The sequence below is a fragment of the Coffea eugenioides genome, chromosome 6 (assembly GCF_003713205.1).
Source record: "Coffea eugenioides isolate CCC68of chromosome 6, Ceug_1.0, whole genome shotgun sequence".
In the NCBI taxonomy this organism is placed as follows: Eukaryota; Viridiplantae; Streptophyta; class Magnoliopsida; order Gentianales; family Rubiaceae; genus Coffea; species Coffea eugenioides.
In genome coordinates, this window is record NC_040040.1 from 52,987,972 (window position 1) to 53,007,736 (window position 19,765).

The 19,765-nt window shown below is 33.5% G+C and overlaps 1 protein-coding gene across 1 annotated transcript; it reads right to left on the bottom strand.

The window, feature by feature from the left end:
* Positions 1 to 11,935: 11,935 nt before the first annotated feature.
* Positions 11,936 to 15,121, bottom strand: LOC113774428 (B3 domain-containing protein At4g34400-like). The gene is made up of 5 exons (XM_027318966.1): positions 15,038 to 15,121; positions 13,488 to 13,947; positions 12,660 to 12,980; positions 12,311 to 12,456; positions 11,936 to 12,193 (listed from the first exon to the last, which is right to left on the bottom strand). The coding sequence occupies exons 1-5, from the start codon at positions 15,119 to 15,121 to the stop codon at positions 11,936 to 11,938; spliced, it is 1,269 nt and encodes a 422-aa protein (XP_027174767.1).
* Between the last annotated feature and the right edge of the window lie 4,644 nt (positions 15,122 to 19,765).

Below are 19,765 nucleotides of genomic sequence, written 5' to 3' on the forward strand. Positions count from 1 at the left end.
GATTGTACCCACATATTTTTTCAAATTTATATATTACATATTTGTCGTGTATTTCTTTTTCTTATCGTTTTGCAGACTTGAAATTTAATTGCGTACAATATTATTGTGTATCTAAACTTGGTGACTAATAGAAAATTGTTTAGCGATATGATTAAATGTTCTCTTTAAAAGAACTTCTTCTTGTGAGACATAAAATGAGGCATTTGATTGTATTGGCTCACTATTTAATTTTTAGTTATGTAATATAAACTTCTAGGAGATATGATTTGTTTCAGTGACTTATTTATTGCCAGGTAAAAAATATTCTATTTGACTCTATTTATCATTATATATAGGAAAATAAATTATGATATATATCCCTATTTGGCTTTATGAATGTTGATAGGTAATGAAGTGCCCCCAATTGAGATTATTTTCCACAATTTGTACAATTTTCTTATTTTTATTAACATCTCTTATATAGACATCCTAAATTAGGAAAATTTTATGTAATGATTTGGGATTGACAGAAAAAGGAAATAGAGAGGAAAGAGTAAGAGAGAAAGAGTTAGAGAAGAATTCAGAGAGAGAAGAAGTAGAATTTTATTGAGGAAGAGTTGAGATTTTGCAAATGAACTTCCAGACTAGTTTCTCCTATACACAATCAATGTATTTATACAGAGAGTAAGAGAGAAAGAGTTAGAGAAGAATTCAAAGAGAGAAGAAGCAGAATTTTATTGAGAAAAAATTGAAATTTTGCAAATGTACTTCCAGACTAGTTTCTCCTATACATAATCAATGTATTTATACAATTGTCTGTTTATTCCTTCTAGTAACCGTCATGAACTATTGGTTATAACTAACAACATTCCAGCAACTAACCATTACTAACAACTTTCCTAACCGCTTTTGGTATAGTTGGCACATTTCTTCTCAATTATAGATTACTGCTACTTTGAACTGCTTGAATAATTCGGGCCATAACATTACTCCTCCTCAATTTAATCCTAGTCTCTAGGATCGAAGGATGTAAACTGAACTTTAATCATACAAGTATCCCCCCAGGTGGCATTTTCTTGTCTAGATTTTTCCACTGTATTAATACTTGCTTTACTTCCTGCTAGTTCTTGCAAATCATTCTTCTATCTAACACAGTAATAGGATTGATACTTATATCTCTTTCATCATTTAGCTGTGGTAATTCCTTGTTGACAGTGAATTCCTTAGTTGAAGGCTTTAGTAAAGAATCATGGAATACAGGATGTATAGTAGCTTCCCTTGGTAGCTTTAGTTTATAAGCCACAGGTCCAATTTTCTGCTCCACTTGATAGGGGCCATAATACTTAGTTGAAAGCTTAAGGTTCCTCCTTATAGCAACCGTGGATTGCTTGTAAGGCTATAAGTTAAAATACACCCAATCTTAGACTTCAAAACTCCTATTAGTCCTCTTTTTGTCAGTATTTTACTTCATACGATTTTGTACCTGCAATAGGTTGTCCTTGAGTAGTGCATTCCAATTTACCCTTTCTACTAGCTAGTCCTCCATACCAGCCACTTGTGTACTTTCAGGTTGTAGGTTCAACTAAGTTGGTTTATACCCATATAGAGCTTGAAATGGAGTCATTTGTAGATTGTTATGAAAATTGGTGTTATACCACCATTCTGCAGTAGACAAGCACTTTCTCCATCTACTAGGTTGCTGCAAGCACATCTTTCTTAAGTAAGATTCTAAACATCTGTTCACCATTTCTGCCTGGTCATCAGATTGATGATGATAGGATGAAGAGAATTAAAGGTTAGTTCCTACCATTTTGAACATTTCTTGCTAGAAAATGCTTGTGAAAACTTTGTCTCTGTCAGATACAGTAATTGTTATGTTTCCCTTTACACCTTTACAAATGTCACAAGATTGAACAAAATCTTTAACATCCTTCTTCACTCTTGGCTAGGAAAAAAATAAGTTTTCAATCTCTAATAAGTTCTTTGATCTCCAGAATGCCCTTCGATGACTGATTCATGCATATAAGAGATCAGTTGTTACTTGAGATTAGTAGCAGAATCAATAAGCATTCTACCACCTGATCACTCCTTGGCTATATATATAGTCCTGTACTATAGAACCACGTAGCTAATGCTGGTAAAAGATCCTTAACTCTCCTCATTGTAACTTTTTGTGACCTTGGTTAGCCACAAAGGTTTGACAACTAAAATAATATGAAGTTGAGCCATCCTTTCTTTAGAATATTTTTCTGGATCACCTGAATCACCAAATCTCCTTGATAAGGCATCTACCACCAAATTCTGCTTCCATTTCTTATAATGAATTTCATAATATAATCCTGTAAGCATGGCCAACCACTTCTGTTGCAATGGTATGGTTATGTTTCATTCCAACAGATACTTCAAGCTTTCATGATTAGTTTTGATAATGAAATGAGAACCTAACAGATAATGTCTCCACCTGCTAACTGCTACAATTAATGCCAATAGCTCCTTCTCATAGATGGACAATGACTGATTTTTTTGACATAAAGTTTGGCTCACATAAGCCAAAGATCTACCCTGTTGCATCAAGACTGCACTAATAGATCATTTACTTGCATCAGTTCCTAACAAAAATGGTTTGGAAAAATCCGGTAATGCTAACATCGGGGTCTTACTAATAGCTTTCTTCAGCTGTTGGAATGTTGAGTTTGCAGTTTCACTCCATTCAAATTTATTTTTCTTCAAAAAGTTAGTGAGGGGTCTAGTAATACTTCCATACCCCTTTACAAATTGCCTATAATATTTAGTGAGGCCTAAGAAACCCCTCAGAGCTTTAGTACTAGTAGGGATGGGCCAAGACAGCATTGCCTCAACATTTGTAGGGTCAACAAAAACACCCTCACTTGTAATTATATGTCCCAAATATTCTACTTGATATGGACCAAATGAGCATTTAGATTTTTTAGCAAATAAGAGTGAGCTCTTAAGGTATCCAATACAGGGGATAGATGAATAAGGTGAATTTCCAGATCAGGGCTATAAACTAAAATATCATCAAAAAAGACAAGCGCAAATTTTTTGAGAAAGGGTTCAAAAACTGAATTCATCAGTGCTTGAAAAGTGGTTGGAGCATTAGTGAGTCCAAAAGGCATCATCAGGAACGCATAGAGACGAGTATAGGTTCTAAAAGCTGTTTTCATAGTATTAATAGGGTTTATTCGTATTTGATGGTAGCGTGATCTCAGATCAATTTTTGAGAATATTTTTGCATTATGTAGCTCATCTAAGAGATCATCAATTATAGGGATAAGAAATTTATCTTTGATAGTAAGGATATTCAATTGTCTATAGTCAATGCATAGCCTCCAGCTTCCATCTTTCTTTTTAACTAGAAGAACTGGAGAAGCAGAAGGGCTATGACTGGGTATAATGATTCCTGTAGTAAACATTTTTATAACTTGCCTTTCAATTTCAGTTTTCTGGGTGTGTGGATACCTGTATGGGCTAATTTTGAAAGGTTTAGCATCAGTTTTGAGTGGTATTTGGTGGTCAAACTATCTGGAGGGTGGTAGGTATTTAGGCTCAGCAAATATATCATCATATTGGCGAAGCAATTTCAAGAGTGAATTTGGGATAGAAGTTACCTGTGAATCTCGTACCTTGACCATGCATGAGTGCTGCAAAACTGATCTAACCTTCTTTCTCATATACTTATTTGCAGTATGACCCTGCTTCATTTTCACCTGAGATGTTTGAGAATCATTTCTCAGCAGTACATTTTCCCCTTCATTTTCAAAGGACAAAGTTAACTCCTTGAAATCAAAGGTCATAGGGCTATAAGACTTCATCCAATCCACACCCAAGATTAAATCATAGGGCTCCAAATCTAGAACATAGACATTATATAAAAATTGATATCCTTGCATACTCCATTTCATTGCAGGAATCCACTGATTGTAGGCCAATTCTTTGCCATTAGCTATTCTTACCCTGAATAGCTTATGAGACTTGATAGACTTAGATTGAGTTTTTGCAATGGTTGGCTTGACAAAACAGTGGGTGCTGCTTCCATCCAGCAAAATGGTCATCTCCTAATCACCAAAAGTTCCTATCATTTTGATAGAAGTGGATGATAAATGTCCATCCATTGGATGCAACGATATTTCCACATCCTTGCTTTTCTTGATACCCAAATGTTCAATGATTTCTTCTGCATCATCATTGTCAATTATAGGATCTTGTTGATCAAACTCCCCCATCAAGATCATGAACCTTCTTATTTCTGTAATGATGACCTAGGCTAAACCTCTCTCCATATTTGAAACACAAGTTATGATCCTTCCTATATTGAAACTCTAATGGTGTAATTTTCTTGAAAACTTAGACAGTAGGTTTTTGATTTCCCCCGTCTATGAACTGATTGGTTGATTTTTTACTATCATGATCATGGGAAGAGGATACAGACATCAAATTCCCCACATGAGATGAAGGAGATGGCAGTATATTCCTAACAATGGTTCTAGACAGCTTGGAGGTAATTTCCAAATATTGCTCTTGCCACCTAGCCATCTCAAAGATAGTCTGCAAGGTAGATGGCTTGTGGATCTTTTCTGCTAACTTGATCTCTTCTTTTAACCCACTCAAGAAGTTGGATATATAATAAGACTCTGTACATTACTCTTGCTCTCAACTTTTCAAATCTTTCTTGATAGGCGATAACAATGGCAATTTGTTGCAAATTGTTGAATTTTTCGACCATATCATCTTCAGCCAACTCACCAAATCTCCTATAGAGTTCTTGCCCAAATTCTTGCCAAGAAATCAAGCCTTTATCCTTCCTGAAATTCTGGTACCATAAATCCACCTTTCCCTCCTAATGCAACTCAGCGAAATCCATATGTTGTGACTCATGAATTTTGTAGAGATGAAAGAATTTCTTGCACTTTCTCAACCATTCGCTAGGATTACTTCCACTAAAACAAGGGAAATCCAACTTTGGTTACCCAATAGCAAAATGGTGATATCTTCATTGCAGTTCTGATGCGTCATATCTGAACCCTCATGGACCAAATAAGATGATGATCAATCACTAGTAGGAGGAGAATTGCCTAGAATACACTTATCCCCTTGCATTTTCTTCATGTAAGCATTGAATTGGCAATTAATCGTGGTCATAAAAGCCTTCATTTCTGAACTATTGGCCTTGAGCAGAACCTTCATTTTGCCATAGTTGGTTGTCATCTTTTCTTCTAATTCCTGTCTATCAATAGCAATAGATTCAAGAATTCCTTGAATCCTTGCATCTTGCTTATGTAATTGCTCTTCGAAATTTTTCATACTGGTTCCTTTTGCCATTGTTGATAATCTGAGCTAATAGTCCAAGGACCACCAGCTCTGATACCATCTGTAATGATTCGAGATTGATAGAAAAAGGGAATAGAGAGGAAAACGTTAGATAGAAAGACTGAGAGAAGAATTCAGAAAGAGAAGAAGCAGAATTTATTGAGGAAGAATTGAGATTTTGCAAATGAATTTCTAGACTAGCTTCTCTTGTATACAATCAATGTATTTATACAATTGTCTACTTATTTCTTCTAGTAACTGCCATGAACTACTAGCTACAACTAACAATATTCCAGTAGTTAACTATCACTAACAACTTCCCTAATCGCCTTTGGTACAGCAGACGTGCGCGGGATATATATATACAATTAGCTCATTCACAATCAAGTCTTATATTTATAAACTCCTAAATACCCCACACGCGATTTATGGCAAGTATACGAATCGTAAGCGAGTATAGGGTATTAAGGGTCGATCCCACAGGGAAGATTGCAATTACCGGTGATTTTCGAACTCCTTTATTATCTAGACTACCATAAATATAAAAGTAATAAAAATTAACACTAAAAAGCTTCTAGAGATATGGAATTCCTCACTACTCTTGCAAATGAGATTACCGGTTAAGTGAATGCTATTATCTTGACTAGTTATGGCGTAATTTCCTAATGTATGTGAAACCTACTCTCGTAGTGAATCAACTATACTTGTAATTAAGCCATACCTACTCTCATGGTTATGAAATTAACCACAAGTTCATTTCTTCTATGAAATTACATGAAACAGGTCACTTAACCACATAGGTGCACCTTTACTTTTGTGAGTGAACTCCCTATGTTTATCACTTCCTTGAACTAGTGTTAAATTCCAATTCTCATTGCAAATTTAACACCTTAGATAATCACAATTAATGGCCAGTTAATTATGATCAGAATATCAAAAGTGATAAATAACTTGCTCAAAATAATATCACTAACAAAATATAGAAAGTTCATCCATACTCTAGGCATTAACTTTAGAAATACATAATAAACATAAAATCCAAAACTTGTATATTAACCATACTTAAGAATCCAATACAAAAGATAAAGAGTTGGAGAAGAGATAACCCATGTCACTTGAGTTTCAACTCCTCCTTCTTCATCTCCATCTTCATCATAATCTAGCTAATATACAAGAAGGATTCACTAACTAGCTAAACTATCCTACACTAAGGAAATGGAAGAACTACATTTTTGTGGTAATTCTTGCACTTTCCAAGCTCCTGCAAAAATTGCTAGCTCCAGAGAATATGACCAGCCTCAGTTTTTATCCTAAAATTCTGATATCCTCCATTCACCTACCGTATTTTTCTTCTCCCCTTTGATTCTCTAAATCTGGTGTTAACCAAGTCAACAAAACAAAGTTCTAGTCTCTTGATTCTACTGTATATTTTTGACTTGACAATAAGCTATTTTTCTTCCTTTGTACATCAGAAACATGTGCAGCATCCGGTTTTCTCTCCAACTCTAGCTGGAAAGTAGTGTGAAGATGAGAAAAATGACTGAGCAAATTGCAGAAATTTGGTTGCCATACGCGTTTTCACTTTTGACCTTACTTCAACTACAATTTTCTCTATAATAGCCACCGAACTGGCTGTTATGCAAAACACAAAAGTTGTAGCCCTTTGAATTAGCATTCCAATGCTTCAAGAATCATCTAATTTGAAGATCGGTAGACGGAGATATGGTCGAAATACCATAGACTGGTCAATTCTGGGCTTCAGCTTTCGACCATCCAGATAAGTTTCTGTGTTTCGACTTTTTGACCAAGAAAACGGCTGAATTGGACTTTGATATCTTTATACCAAATGTAGATATATCTCTTAACTTCAAAATGGTACCAAGATCACCTCGATCCGATCATTGTAGCTCGAGATATAGCCGAAATACCAAGATATGTCGAAACTGTCTTTACTTGAATTCCCTCAATTGAATGTTTTGTACTTCATGCCTTCTTTAAACCACTTCAATCCATCAATTATCATCCAATTTTCTTCTCAATTCACTCCAACTGATGATTGAGTCCTTAAACCTACAAAAACATGAAGTTCTTTCCGTTAAAATCTATATAAATGCAATTTTTGCCAATTAAACAGCAACATAGATATCTTGACCAAAACCCTAGTTAATTAACTATAAAGCTAGATAAAACACACTAAAACTAACTAATAAAACATACTAAAAATACGTAAAATATCCACTTATCAACAGCTAGCACATTTCTTCTCAATTGCAAATTACTGCCACCTTAAGCTACTTGAATAATCTGGGCCATAACAATTTACCATTCCGTCTCTCTTCTAAGTTATAGAAATTGATTATAAAAAAATATTCAATTAGATAACAAATCCTTGGTCATCCTCCGAAAGATTGTATACCAATATCCAAGTAACATGAACTGTGTTCCAATTCAACTATAATAATAATTAGATATTCAAAAGGAAAATAGGTTGGAATCCAATTGTTTTAATTTGATGATTCAGTTCCTGCATCTTCACTTCTTTCAAACTCAATTTGTTTTTGGTTTCTTATTTGTGTTCTTTTTGTTTCTATGGATTAAAATTAGAGTAATTTCAATCCAAATCTAATTCTATATCATAAGGAAATTTAATGCAACTAATATTACATAATGACCCTTAATCATGTTAAAAAGGGCATTTAGATTTGTATGCATTGCATAGTTTATGATAAGAATATTAATGGAAAGAAAAAGTAATCACTAAATCATCAAATTATATTGATTACTAGGGAAGAGTCCCATGCAATGCATGGGAGTTTATACATGTGTTGTGAATGAGTAATTGGAGCAGCAATCAACAAATTTGTAATATTCAACTGAAAAGAACATGGAACAAAGTAAAAGAGAATCGTCAATGTATAATACTCTAAATGTATGGAACTCATCATTCATAACAAGTAAGTGCTTTAATAAGTAAATTCACTATGAAATAAAGTATGATTTTTGTATAGAATAAAAAACATTGTTTTCTTAAAAGTGAGGGAACTTAATGCTGAAAAAAAAAGAGGAGATCAAGGCTATTAAATAGATGATATCACATTGGTATTATAATAACAATACCAAACAAAGCCCTTGCATCAAATTATTTTGGAATGAGATGAAACTTTTGAAACAGTTGTATTGACACTCTCACAAGGTGAATAATAATAAATTGAGTTCTCAAATGTACAGATTACCTATAGGTAGTTGCATACCATACCTGGAACAATATCATTAGCCAAACCAATGATTATAATAAGAAATTTAGGATGAAAACGCGTGGCTTAAATACTGTGGCCTTCAAGCATTCGGAGACAATTTTTGGCTTGATCATCCTACAGCTGATTGGAGTAAGACATGAAAAGGAGATCAAAATTGTATATAAATTTAAACTGTTTAACAGATCATAAGTATATAAGGATATGAAAAGCAAACCTTAATAGTGGGATCATCAGGATCCAATGATTAGTTAAACCTGCTTCCATCAAGACAGGAACAATTAAACAAAAGCAGATTTCAAAAACAAAAAAAAAAGGATGCAACCCATTGATATCTTATCATACATATATAACAATGCTAATATGGAAAAAGGAACATCAGATTTTTGAATCAAAGAACTTAAATAACAAAAGTCAAATTTTAACAAATCTAATCAAGGAACATAAGAGGGAGGAGGGTAGCAAAATAAGCATACCTTCATGAAGGGTTGAAATGGAAACCACAAGGAAAGAAAAGGGAAAGAAGAACAACCTATGGTATGAACCATAACCAGCTGAACCAATGATGTTTTGTATTAACAACCCCCATTATTGGACCTACCTCAAAAATCTGCTCAACAAATGTTACAGAAAGGGAAAAGTTTTACAGTTACACTTCAAAGATGCTTTCCAAGAGATTCCTCGTCTCTCATGCATTACTACTGTCTTAAATATGCCATAATTGCTCATTCTAATCATCCTACTCTTTTTATGAGTTCAATTGCACATGCAGAAGTTTAGGAGAGGACAACGTCTCCAGTTACACCTCTACCATGGAACAGTCAATTAATGATCATCTTGATGCATTCATATATACTTAATGATGCTTCAGTTACTGAATTTAATTAGTCCCACTCTTTGTGCAAGTTCAATTGATTGACTTAGCGTTTGCAATAGTTCAAAGTTCACCCAACTATCTCTCTGTCTTAACTATAGATATAACGGATGGTTAAAAGGGTAAAACTGTCACTACCGCCACATAAGTAGAATTTGAGAATGTAATCATCATCCCACCAAGGGTACGCTTGTCAGCAATGAGCATAGCATGCTTGCACTCGAAACTGGATCAGTTGTATTTTGCCGAAATGTAACCTAAATTGCCGCTAAAAAGGTCAGATGAAAAACAATCAACGGTCAAACACCAACTCCTTTATATATATATACTAGGGGGGGAGTGTCCGCGCATCGCGCGGGTGTTTGGTCCTTGTGGGGAAGGAGGTTTTTTTGTTGAACAAACAATAGTACATCGTGAGAAGAAATAAAACTTAGTATGAAAAGATAAACGATATAATCAATCAATTCACACAGCGTTACAATAAAACTGTGTCAAATTGAAGGTCGTTGATAATGCAGAAAGGTAGAACAACACAGAAAGCTAACCTTATTCCAGAATCTCCACCGAGAGCTCTTACTTGCTATTGCTGCAAACCTATAAGATTATAACCAACCCAGACCAATTGGGGTTAGGCAACGCGATAAGAGTCGCTAATTGTAGGTACTAAGAACACACTGACAAAATTAAGGGAGGAACTGAAAAATTGGGGGGTGAAATCTAACCTCATGCTGAACCACCAGGAGCAGCTGGGACTGAAGAGCATTATGAGCTGATTAATATGAAATCAGGTAGAATTATCCCAATTATGAGCTGATTAATATGAAGTCAGGTAGAATTGTCACCCCTAGTGTCCGCGCATCGCGCAGGTGTTTGGTGCCTGTAGTTAGAGAGAATTTTTCATTGGACAAATAATAGTACATTCCAAAAAGAAATAGTTATTAAATATGACAAAACTAATAATAGTACATTCTAATTGCAACACACACTTGTATATTTTGTTTTATCAATACTTTTATAATTTTATCATTTCCAAAAGACCCTTACAGATGTCAGTTAAAAATCGCTCAAGAGCAGACATAAGTTATTTCAGACAAAAGAATATCTTCCAACGGTTAGTTATAGCAACGTGTTAATTGTACAACATGTTAATATATTTTTGTGTTAATTGCACAGCAAAAGCCATACTTCAATTAAATGTGTCTATAACACTATTTCAGTAATTATACCAACACATAAGTTTATGTGAGTTGTACTCGATACAAAAACGGTTGCAAAATAATTTCTTATTTCAGAAATACCCAGATGTCTCCATAAATCAAAACTTTAAATGTATCAAAATGAGAACATCTCGGTAAATATACCTATATATATGTTGTTTACAATTGTACCCAAAGTTTTAAAAAAATTACGCAATATTTTACATTTTCAAAAAGTCCCTATCCATGTGGTTGAAATTCAAATTCTCTTTGACCACAATTTATTCTTATATAGTATAAGGATATAGGATAATGGTGCTTTTAATATAGTATAGATATAGATAGATAGATAGTGTACAGCAAAAAAAAAAAAAAAATCTTTCTTCCATTATGTGTGTTGTGAAAGGTTTGGTTACATCTTAAAAAAAAAAAAGGTTTGCTTACACAGCTCAGCTCGCATAGGAACTTGTTAGGCATGAATCCAAAGTCGATTCTAACCTATACTTTTCGACCTAATTCATTTCACCTGATCAACAACAAAAATCACGCCATTCTTGTCTACAAATCACCATATCAATTCTTCATTACAACCATAACACTTTAGTTTCCTGTTATCTTTCTCTACACGAGAAATTAAACTTAAATTATTTAGCCATCCCTCTCAAATAAATTTGACCCCAATAAAAATGAAATTCATCTAAACACACGGGAGGATAGATAATTAACATCAATCAGGTCAATTTAGGAGATCATAATCAAAAGAAGTAAATCCATGAAATCGATTAGGGAGGGGGCGGTTATATATATATATATATATATATAATGGTTTTCGTTCAATTGTGAAAGGTTTTGGTAAGAGTCTTAATTAAAATTCTTTTGGCAAGTTCAGTGTCAGGAAGCTAAATGCATTGAACATTCAAGAAGGCAGCCCGGCCTAAGCTTGAAAATGTCAAGTCTAACATAAACTTGTGAACCATTCTCATTCCAAGCCCAGCTTGAACTAGACCAAAACTAAAGCAAATCAAAAGTTGCCTAATCCAGGATTAAATTGTTATTACAAATAAACTACTGCACTTTGGCAGAAATTAAGTTTTTGGCATAAGTTAATCCAACATCTAAATCCATCAGAAGTGGACTGCAGTCGGCTTAGAACATAACTCAGCTCTGGTATCCTCCCTCCGGTATTAGCTAAACATTAATTAGTGAAATAAAAAGTCATGGAACAACTCAGAACTGAATCCATCAACTAGAAACTTAATTGCATAATGCCTAACAGGATCACTTGTTGCTTCAAATTCTGACCATTATATATCTTGTGGGTGAAGAATTTGGACTTCAATGTAAAGGCCTCCACCAACTTTTCTCTTAAATTCACAGATGCAAATGTCATCAAATCCAACAATGTTGACCCTGCAGAGACTGCTCCATCCACCATGGTACCAAAATCTGCCATCCTTCCAATGGTTACGAGTTGAAGTCCACTCCCTGCCTTGTTGGTCGACAAGGATGATCTCTTGTGGCAGCTTAAGATTGTGATCTCTCAGAATATCATGAGGAACATACTGCATTTGATGGTCAGCAGAGTTTGTTCAAATTGATAAATAATACTAGGAATTCTTTTGATGTGCTTGAAATGAAGTAGGTCAATGATTGGACAGAATGGATAAATACAGACATACCAATGCATCTTGTCTTCTTGCCCTTTTTTGTGTAACAAAATAAGGATTCTTCGGCTGGGAAATGCATCCAGACTTGAAAAGATCGTAGCCATAAGGGTCAATAAGCCATCTTCTACGACGTTTATGACCTTTGACAGCTTTAGATTCTGCATTATTAATTAAACCAATTGTCCAGCAAATGTGAAGTAGGTCAACAGGATGAATATCTGAAACTTAGTATAGTGTTAGTTTCACAACCTAGTAGGATTTAATGATCTCTTGATTGAGTTATGAAACTGATATTACTCACTCAGTGCTTATTGTATAATCTCTGAAGGATTCTGGGAAGATCAAAACCTTAGACACCTACCATGCTTGCCTCCTCTGATCTTTTTTTTGCCTTTGCTGGAAGACTTTGAGTCTACAGTAGCAACCTTAGAGTGAGTTTTAGCTGCTGGTTCCTCTTCCACATTACCTTCTTCTTCTTTCTGAGTACTATCATCTTCCGCTTCCATCATATAATCAGAATTAGCTTCCGTTTCAATTGTATTTGAATAACACTTCCCCATCTCCTTTTCTTGTTTATCTTCATTAATTTCTCCCTCTCCTTCCTTTTTCTGTTCAATCTCGTCAGCATCCTGCTCTTTCTCTCCCTCCGTTTCAGCCTCGTTAACTTCCAAGGAATTGTTGCCTGAATTCGAAAGATCAATCTCGGGTCAACATGCCTTCTGCTACAATTTTCACCTGACAGCTTTATCTTTTGCATGATCAACTAAACCAAAGTTTTAACCAATTTGAAGAAGGTAAACAAGCTTTAAGAAATGAAACATAAAACTTAGAAAAAAGATCAATTTGACAAACCTGTAGTTTTTAATACAGTAGTCTCATGCTTACATTCCTTGCTTAGATAATTGAATAAATGTCACATTCACATTACTCTGTGCTTATTCAATAATCACTGAAGAATTCAGGGCAGTCCAAAGCCTTGGAAACTTACCTTGCTTGCCTCCTTTGATCTTTCTTAAGCCTTTGTAAGTAGACTTTGAGGTTCCAGGGGTAGCTGTTATGTCAGCTTTGGATGGTTGTTCCTCTTCCATATCCTTATTTTCTTCTTCTTCTTCTTCTTCTTCAGTAAAATCTTCTTCCTCTTCCATTATATAATCTTGATCAGTGTCAATTTCAGTTGCATTGGAGTAACTCTCCTCCATTTCTCCTTGTTTATCTTCATTGGTTTCTTCCTCCCCTTCTTCTTCCTCTTTTTCCCAGTTATCTTCTTCCTGTTCTTCTTTTTTAACCTCATTAGCTTCATCAGCTTCCTCTTCTTCCTCTCCCTCTACTTCTTTCACCTCACAAGCTTCTTCCATCTGCTCCTCCTCCTCGTGCTTAAGCACTTTAAGAGCTCCAACTCCTTTCTTTTCGCAAGCACTATGGCCAAGCAATTTTACATCATAAAGACTATGGCCATCATACTGGAAAACTAAAAAATCTCCCAGCTCCACAGAATTTTCCTCAACAAATTCAGCCCAACCATCAAGGAAAAAGAAGTCATCTCCAATTCTTCCCACTCTGACAGGCCACTTATTTCCAAATCGATCCCTTAGGTATGCCCTTGGAGATAGCTTAGCTTTCAGATATGATGTAAATGCTGAGGGAATTTTCTGCCAAGTTAAAAAGGCTCAATATACTTGCAAGAATGTAACATGCTTATAGTCCAGGAGAATGCATATATGCAACGATCATGCATCATTAGTACAGTTGCAAACGGTATAAATTTTTTTGTAGAACTAGTTTCTACTTAAGATGATCTTGAAACTACTTAAGAAGAAACAAAATAATTAGATCATCAGAAGATATAAAAAATCAAACTCTTAAGAACGAAGCAGATTGTTAGCTTTAAGAACAAGTGATTGAACAATGGATCTGATGATTTACAACTATTCTTTGATCTAGAGAATCAATAACAGTCTCATATCAACTTATCAAACATCTACCACTACCATTTATTCGATTTCTTTACCTGCCCGACCCCCGTGCCAATCCCCAAAAATTCTCTACTTCCCTTGTCTTTGGTAAAAGGAGGCACTGCGCAAATTTGGACTTTGTTTGTGGTAAAATCATCAGGAAATAAGGAGCCTATTTTAGGCAAATTTCAAATGCACAAAGCCTTAAATTCTAGTGCTCTTGGAACATAAACCATCAAATTGACCCAAAAAAAAAAAAAATTCTAGTGGTCTTTTTATCAAGAACTTCATTCTGGGCTGGGTGGATTTTAGGAATTGAAGACTGCCAACAAAAAAAAAAGCCGCCCTACCAAATAAGAACAAATTGGGCTGAATCAAATTTGTTAGATCTCCAGTTTTACAGAAATATAAATCAGAAACTCAAAATCAAAAAAGAGATGGGGGGGGGGGGGGGGGGGGGGTGGCGGGTGAGGGGAATCAAAGAGCTCCAGTAAGTAACTACGGAAACACTCGAGAATAGTTTTACATTTGGCTTCTTCTTAAAATGATGTTGGAAATATAAGAAGAAATCATTACCAGATCATAATCAAATTCCTAAGAACGAAAAAGTTGATGACAAAATCCTACAGATTAGGTTATCAAGAATCTATAAAAATCTCAATCTCAACACGTCAACCATATATGAGAACTAGTTATAATGATTTCCACCACCATACCCCTACTATAAATTGCTGCAGTTCACTAAGAAAATCGAAACAGAATGCAAAAAAAAAAAAAAAAAAAATACCATTCTTTCTTTGGAGCTATCAGGGATGAAAAATTTGAAAAAGGCCCTAAGTCTTTGATTATCATGCATCCTACTGCTCTCCATCTCTGGTTCTGCTAAAGTGAATGGAGAAACCAGTGAACAAAAATGCTAGATAACTCGGTTGTTGTGTTGTTGGAAACCATTTGGTTAGCTGAACATAGTTTTAAAGATGCTCAATTGTTGACGTCTTTTGGTCCCAAGAAAGGAAATTGATGTCCATGCTTCATTGTCTTGGCTATTACTATCAATGTAAGTTTGCAAGTGAGAATGGCAGGTGGAATTTATTCTGATTGCCGTTTTCAGCTAATGTACCAAGTCAATCTAGGACTGATCAAAGAATGGTCCCCTATAGATTTCGCACTATTTCTGGAAATCCTTACGTGGGTGTTCGTGGGGATTTTTAGTGGTCCTGGATACCATTTCTTAAGAAAGAAATTCAGGGCAAAACTTGAAATTTGAGAGGATGAATTCCTCAAATTTCAACTGATTTTTCAATCCTTTTTTGAACAAAAACATGCAATACTTAGCTAGTGATCACTAACTGATACAGAGAATGGCATGGAGTGGCTTGATTTTGTAAGTTGTATTTTCACTATATGAATATAGATTGTCAGTATTCATACATGCAAAATCTTCCCACAAGCATAAATGCTATTGTACTTAAAAAATGATTTTTCTGGTAACTATATATTACGCTTTTAAATTTTACAGAGCAATTGGTGAATTATGGGATTTTGATTCGTATAGGCGTTATGGAGTATAAATTTTTTAGCAGAGGAAATTTTAAGAAAAAAAATTGTCAAAATTGATGTTTGTTGGAGATTGATTTAGCGGTTATTGTGCTGTGAAAAGGTTAACGGATTCCTTAAAGAAGGCATGGAGTTTTGAAACTTAAAAAAAAAAAGGGAAAATCGTTCAAAACGTCCCTCACATTCTGTAAAATGACTTTTTTCGTCCCTCACTTTTAAAAGTGTATTTTTACGTCCCTTACAAATTCATATTGGTCAAATTTGGTCCCTATCTAGGTTTCCGAATAATTTTTGGTTGGAATTCATCATGTGCCTTGCATGTGAGTATTTTTTAGGGATAAAATTGTCAAATCAAAATTTACATAATCCATTTATAGTCCCTTACATTTTACAAAATGAATTGTTTCGTCCCTCACATTCACAAAATAAATTTTTTCATCCCTCACGTTTCACAAAATGAATTTTTTCATCTCTCATTGACCATGTACACAAATAATTTTTTTTAATTCATGCATATATCTATTTGATTTCACATGAACTGTACGAATAGTATGTAATATATCTCTATTTGATTTCACCTAAACAGACTAATTGTAGTTGTACATATACTATTCAATATATATATGGGTTTAAATCTAATAATTTTGTTTTAAACCCATATATATTTATATTTGATTTCACCATGTAAATTTATTGAATATTTGTAACATTTTCTATTTTGGTAATAATTCATGGGAAAATCGTTCAAAACATCCCTCACATTTTATAAAATGACTTTTTGCATCCCTCACTTTTAAAAGTGTACTTTTACGTCCCTTACAAATTCACATTGGTTAAATTTGGTACCTATCTAGGTTTCTGACTAGTTTTTGGTCGGAATCCACCACGTGCCTTGCTTGTAATCATTTTTGAAGGGTAAAATTGTCAAATCAAAGTTTACATAATCAGATCCATAGTCTCTCATATTTTACAAAATGAATTATTTCGTCCCTCACATTTCACAAAATAATTTTTTTTCATTCCTCATATTTTACAAAATAAAATTTTCATCCCTCATTGATCATGTCTACGAATAAATTTTTTTTAAAAAATTAATATATATTTATTTGATTTCACCTGAACAATATGAATAGCATGTCATATATCTCTATTTGATTTCACATGAACGTACTGTTCAAGTGAAATTAAAATAGATATATATAGGGGTTTAAAAAAAATTGTTAGTTTTTTACTCATATTCATTCCTTTTACTCGAAAATTGAAAACAAAGAAGATACTTAATTCTAAACATTATTAAGCATTTATATTGAATTAAATTTGGACAGAACAAATAAACAAATGAAAAGTATGACAAAATGAAGTAAGTGATTGAAACTTTTAAATTTTAAAATAATCATAAGGTAAAAAATTCAACTGTTGATCTTAAAGATAGCGAATAAAAATTTCAGATTTAAATTGTAATTTGTTAGCATGACTATAAAATTCGAATTAACACTCATTAATTAGATGGTCTTATTACATAACTTAATAAATGAATTATTACCAAAATAGAAAATGTTACAAATATTAAATAAATTTACATGGTGAAATCAAATATAAATATATATGGGTTTAAAACAAAATTATTAGATTTAAACCCATATATATATTGAATAGTATATGTACAGCTACAATTAGTCTGTTTAGGTGAAATCAAATAGATATATATTACATACTATTCGTACTGTTCATGTGAAATCAAATAGATATATGCATGAATTAAAAAAATTATTTGTGTACATGGTCAATGAGAGATGAAAAAATTCATTTTGTGAAACGTGAGGGATGAAAAAATTTATTTTGTGAATGTGAGGGACGAAACAATTCATTTTGTAAAATGTAAGGGACTATAGATGGATTATGTAAATTTTGATTTGACAATTTTACCCCTAAAAAATACTCACATGCAAGGCACGTGATGAATTCCAACCAAAAATTAGTCGGAAACCTAGATAGGGACCAAATTTGACCAATATGAATTTGTAAGGGACGTAAAAATACACTTTTAAAAGTGAGGGACGAAAAAAGTCATTTTACAGAATGTGAGGGATGTTTTGAATGATTTTTTCAAAAAAAAAAAATACTTTTTCTTGTATTTTGTGTTGAAATGAGAATGAGAATTATTTGATAGTTTTCATTTAAATATATCTGATGCAAAAAATTTTGATAATTGAATTAAATAAAAGGAAATTATTTGATTGTTTGCTAAGATTGTCATTGCTTATGATGTGGCTAACAAAAAAAAAAAATTACTTTGTCCTATTATGAATAAGAAAATTTGATAGTTAACTTTTTTATTACTATTACATTCCTAAATTGGTGGCATCATTACTGATAGACTCTTCATGTCACCTATTATCATGGGGGAAATGCCTATTATATTGATGTAGGATGGCCCTTGCTTCAACAAATCTATTTATCCTGATCGAATAATAATCTTTGGAATATTTGCATGGTATTATCCGCTGAATTCTTCCAATATATAGTGATTTTCTAATATCCCGTTATTGCGCAAGATGTTATTTAAACCTTCTATTTGACAGACAATTATTTTTTTTTTTTTTTTTGTTCTTTGGGATGAAAATGGCATTGCTTTTCATCTTCTAACGAATCTTAACTCTTTTGTGACCTTCACCATTTACTGAAAGGAAAAAAGGAAAAAAGGGTCCAGAACCATTTAAAGGATTCACCAGTTTTGGCTAGGACCACTTCACCATTATACTCCACTGCAATTATTTTCTGCACTATGTGCAAAATGAAGAGGACAATTTCTTGATATCAATTTTTTTTTTCTTTTGGTGGGTAAGGTTGATTTCAATTTCCACTTGAAAGAATACGACATGAATATGGCTGGAGGATAAGGGCGAAATCCATCTGTAGAAATTCTTGGGACTAAGCAATTAAACCCCACAACTCACATCACAGAGTACTACATGATTATTGAGCCAAAATTTGTTGCAGTGGGAAGACCAAATTATGGTTTGATCTTTTTATGTTTATGTTTTAATATTATCATGCTTTTAAGAAAATATTTTTGTTATTTAATTTAATTTTATTACTTTTTATTTTTCATTTTTATTTTTTTTTGTATCTGCACTTAGCTTTCGTAAAAGTCGTGCATTGCACATCCATAGTACATGGGAATTTCGTAGTAGGAAATCAACTTGAATGCATGTTGTGAAAGTATAGGACATTTGAATTATTTATTCAAAACAAATTAAAAAAGAATAGGAGCGTGAATTATACTAAAACCAAGAGGATGGTGACGGTTTATAGGATTATGTACACAATCTATTGAATACTAGTATAGGGATATTTGTTTTCTTTTTTCCTTTCAAGTATGAGGAAGGTTTTTTTTTTTTTTTTTTTTTTGCAGAGATTTCTGAGTTTTTGTTTTGTGAAAATGCCATTCTTTATCATCTGATCTAATGAATTATAACAATTTTATAGTCCAACTTCTTCTAATTTTGGTTGGAAGGAAGAGGAATTATACTATATCTACATGGATTTGTTAATCAGGTCTTTTTTGGTTGAACTTTTAATAAATCTACAAAAATAAAGGGGCCTAACGGAACAGATGGTTGAATACACTCAAGTTTCTGTATTCAATCTAAATCTTTTGTGAACTTCGAAGGAAAGAAACACGAAAACCATTTAAATGATTTGACAGTTTTCCTTGGGACCACATTCTTGATTAAATTGCAAGCAATTATTTTCTAGACCAAATGTAGGGCCTGTTTGGAAGCCCTGTTTTTTACCAAGTTTTTATTATACTAGTTTTTTAACAACTTGTGCTACAGGAACCCCCAAAAACTTATCAAAGTTTTTAACCTACACACTTAAAATATCCAAAACACCCCAAAAAAAATTCCCTTCTCCTTTTCTTCTTCTTCCTCCCCCACCACCACCTCCATTGCCG